General features: G+C 54.6%; 1 protein-coding gene across 2 annotated transcripts in view; it reads left to right on the plus strand.

Annotated features, from left to right (window-relative positions):
• Window positions 1-1,356: 1,356 nt before the first annotated feature.
• The window catches only part of GALNT7 (polypeptide N-acetylgalactosaminyltransferase 7), a 153,542-nt gene continuing 153,177 nt past the window's right edge, over window positions 1,357-1,721 (plus strand). For both annotated transcript variants that reach the window (XM_017847607.1, XM_017847606.1), the window contains exon 1: window positions 1,357-1,565. In XM_017847607.1, coding sequence (XP_017703096.1) covers window positions 1,440-1,565 — 126 coding nt within the window. In that variant the 5' untranslated portion in view covers window positions 1,357-1,439. The remainder of the gene's footprint in view (window positions 1,566-1,721) is intronic.

The raw sequence follows: 1,721 nt of genomic DNA on the forward strand, positions 1-1,721 counted from the left end.
CCCCCCTCTACAAAAAAAAAAAAAAAAAAAAAAAAAAAAAAACTAGCCGGGCATGGCGGTGTGCACCTGTAGTCCCAGCTACCTGGGAGGCTGAGGCAGGAGAATTGCTTGAACCCAGGAGGTGGAGGTTGCAGTGAGCCGAGATCGTGCCACTGCACTCTACTCTGGCCTGGGCAACAGGGCGAGAGACTCCATCTCCCCCCCCCCCCCAAAAAAAAAAACAAATCAAAAAAACAAAAAATCAACTTAGGATAAAATCTTAAAACGTTTTGTTCGATTTAAATTAGCAGTTTAGGGTATAGTACACTGACAATAATTACATACACTCTGATATAAAGACATAGACATCTTTATTGGGACATATGGGCAGAAAAATTATTTCCTCAGGGTGGGGCATTTGGCTAAACACTTGCCAATATCCTTTCCTGTGTAATTTAGGTAACACAGGCAGAAAAGGCGTTTGAAAAGCAGAAATCAAGTGGCAAAAATCAGGTCTGAGGGAGGCAATGAGGGCAGAGCTGAAATGCGTGGTCCTCGGATTTGAAATTTACCAGCCCGTGAACAAGGTTGGTATTGCATTTGGCTTAAGACGACAGCCTTTCTTTTCATTAGCTCAAGAGAAAGAAATACTAGCTTTCCAAGTGAGCTCCTCCAATTCAGTGATATTTGCACATTTCACCTGGGCCTTTCGGTTACAAATTCACCACCTTAAGGAGCCGTGTGAAAAAGCAAGAACAATCAATAAAAAAGAAAAAAAAAAAAAACCCTTCAGCTATAAATCAGCCACGTGGAGCTGATGCAGCAGCAGCGGTAGTCCCACTTCCTGGTTGGCTTCCTGAAAGCCTCTCGACAGGGCGCTCAGGGAAGTGGGTCTAAGGGAGAGGTGCAGAGAAGAGCGACTCCAGGTCCAACGGAGGGGGCGGTGGGCCAGGGAATCCCGGGGGGCACAGGAGTTAAGGAAGGAGTTATGGTCCATAATTACAATAAAAGTTTGGGGATCTGAAAGCTTTAAGGAGCTGAGCTGTAGGGCAAAGGCTAAGGACCAGACCTGGGGAAAGTGCAAGTTAGTTGCAAGGTAGCAGGGGACTGTGAAGGGGGCTCGCGTGGAGAGCAGGGGACTGCGGATCTGGAAGGGGGCAGGTAGAGAGGAAGGCAGCCTGGAAGAGCGAGGCACACGGGTCAGTCGGAGCTCTGCGGTGGCCGCCGGAGGGGAGGGGGCCGCGGGGAGGGGCGGAGGGAAGAGCCCGGGGAAAGGTATAGCCGAGGGGAGTTCCGGATCTGGAGCTGGAAAGGGCAGGCAGCGGAGAGGGCGGCAGCGGTAGCGGTAGGGGTGGGGGAAAGAGGAGGAGGAGGAGGAGAGCCGGAGGAGGGGAAAGGAGGGAGGGGAGAGCGGTGGCGGCGGCTGCGCCGGGCTGTGAGTCTCTCGCCGCCGGAGGAAGATGAGGCTGAAGATTGGGTTCATCTTACGCAGTTTGCTGGTGGTGGGAAGCTTCCTGGGGCTAGTGGTCCTCTGGTCTTCCCTGACCCCGCGGCCGGACGACCCAAGCCCGCTGAGCAGGATGAGGGTGAGTGACCCGCCCGGCCCCCTCCGGCGGCAGCGACCGGCAACTTGTTTTGTTTGCCCGCGTGTGGAGGGAGCAGGGGGCGGCGGGGTCGCGGCACGGCGTGGGCACCGCAGCTCCGCAGGTGGTGCTGGAGCAGTGCGGGCCGAGGGGTGCTGA

Source organism: Rhinopithecus bieti, unplaced genomic scaffold, assembly GCF_001698545.2.
Source record: "Rhinopithecus bieti isolate Rb0 unplaced genomic scaffold, ASM169854v2 scaffold_29254, whole genome shotgun sequence".
In the NCBI taxonomy this organism is placed as follows: domain Eukaryota; kingdom Metazoa; phylum Chordata; class Mammalia; order Primates; family Cercopithecidae; genus Rhinopithecus; species Rhinopithecus bieti.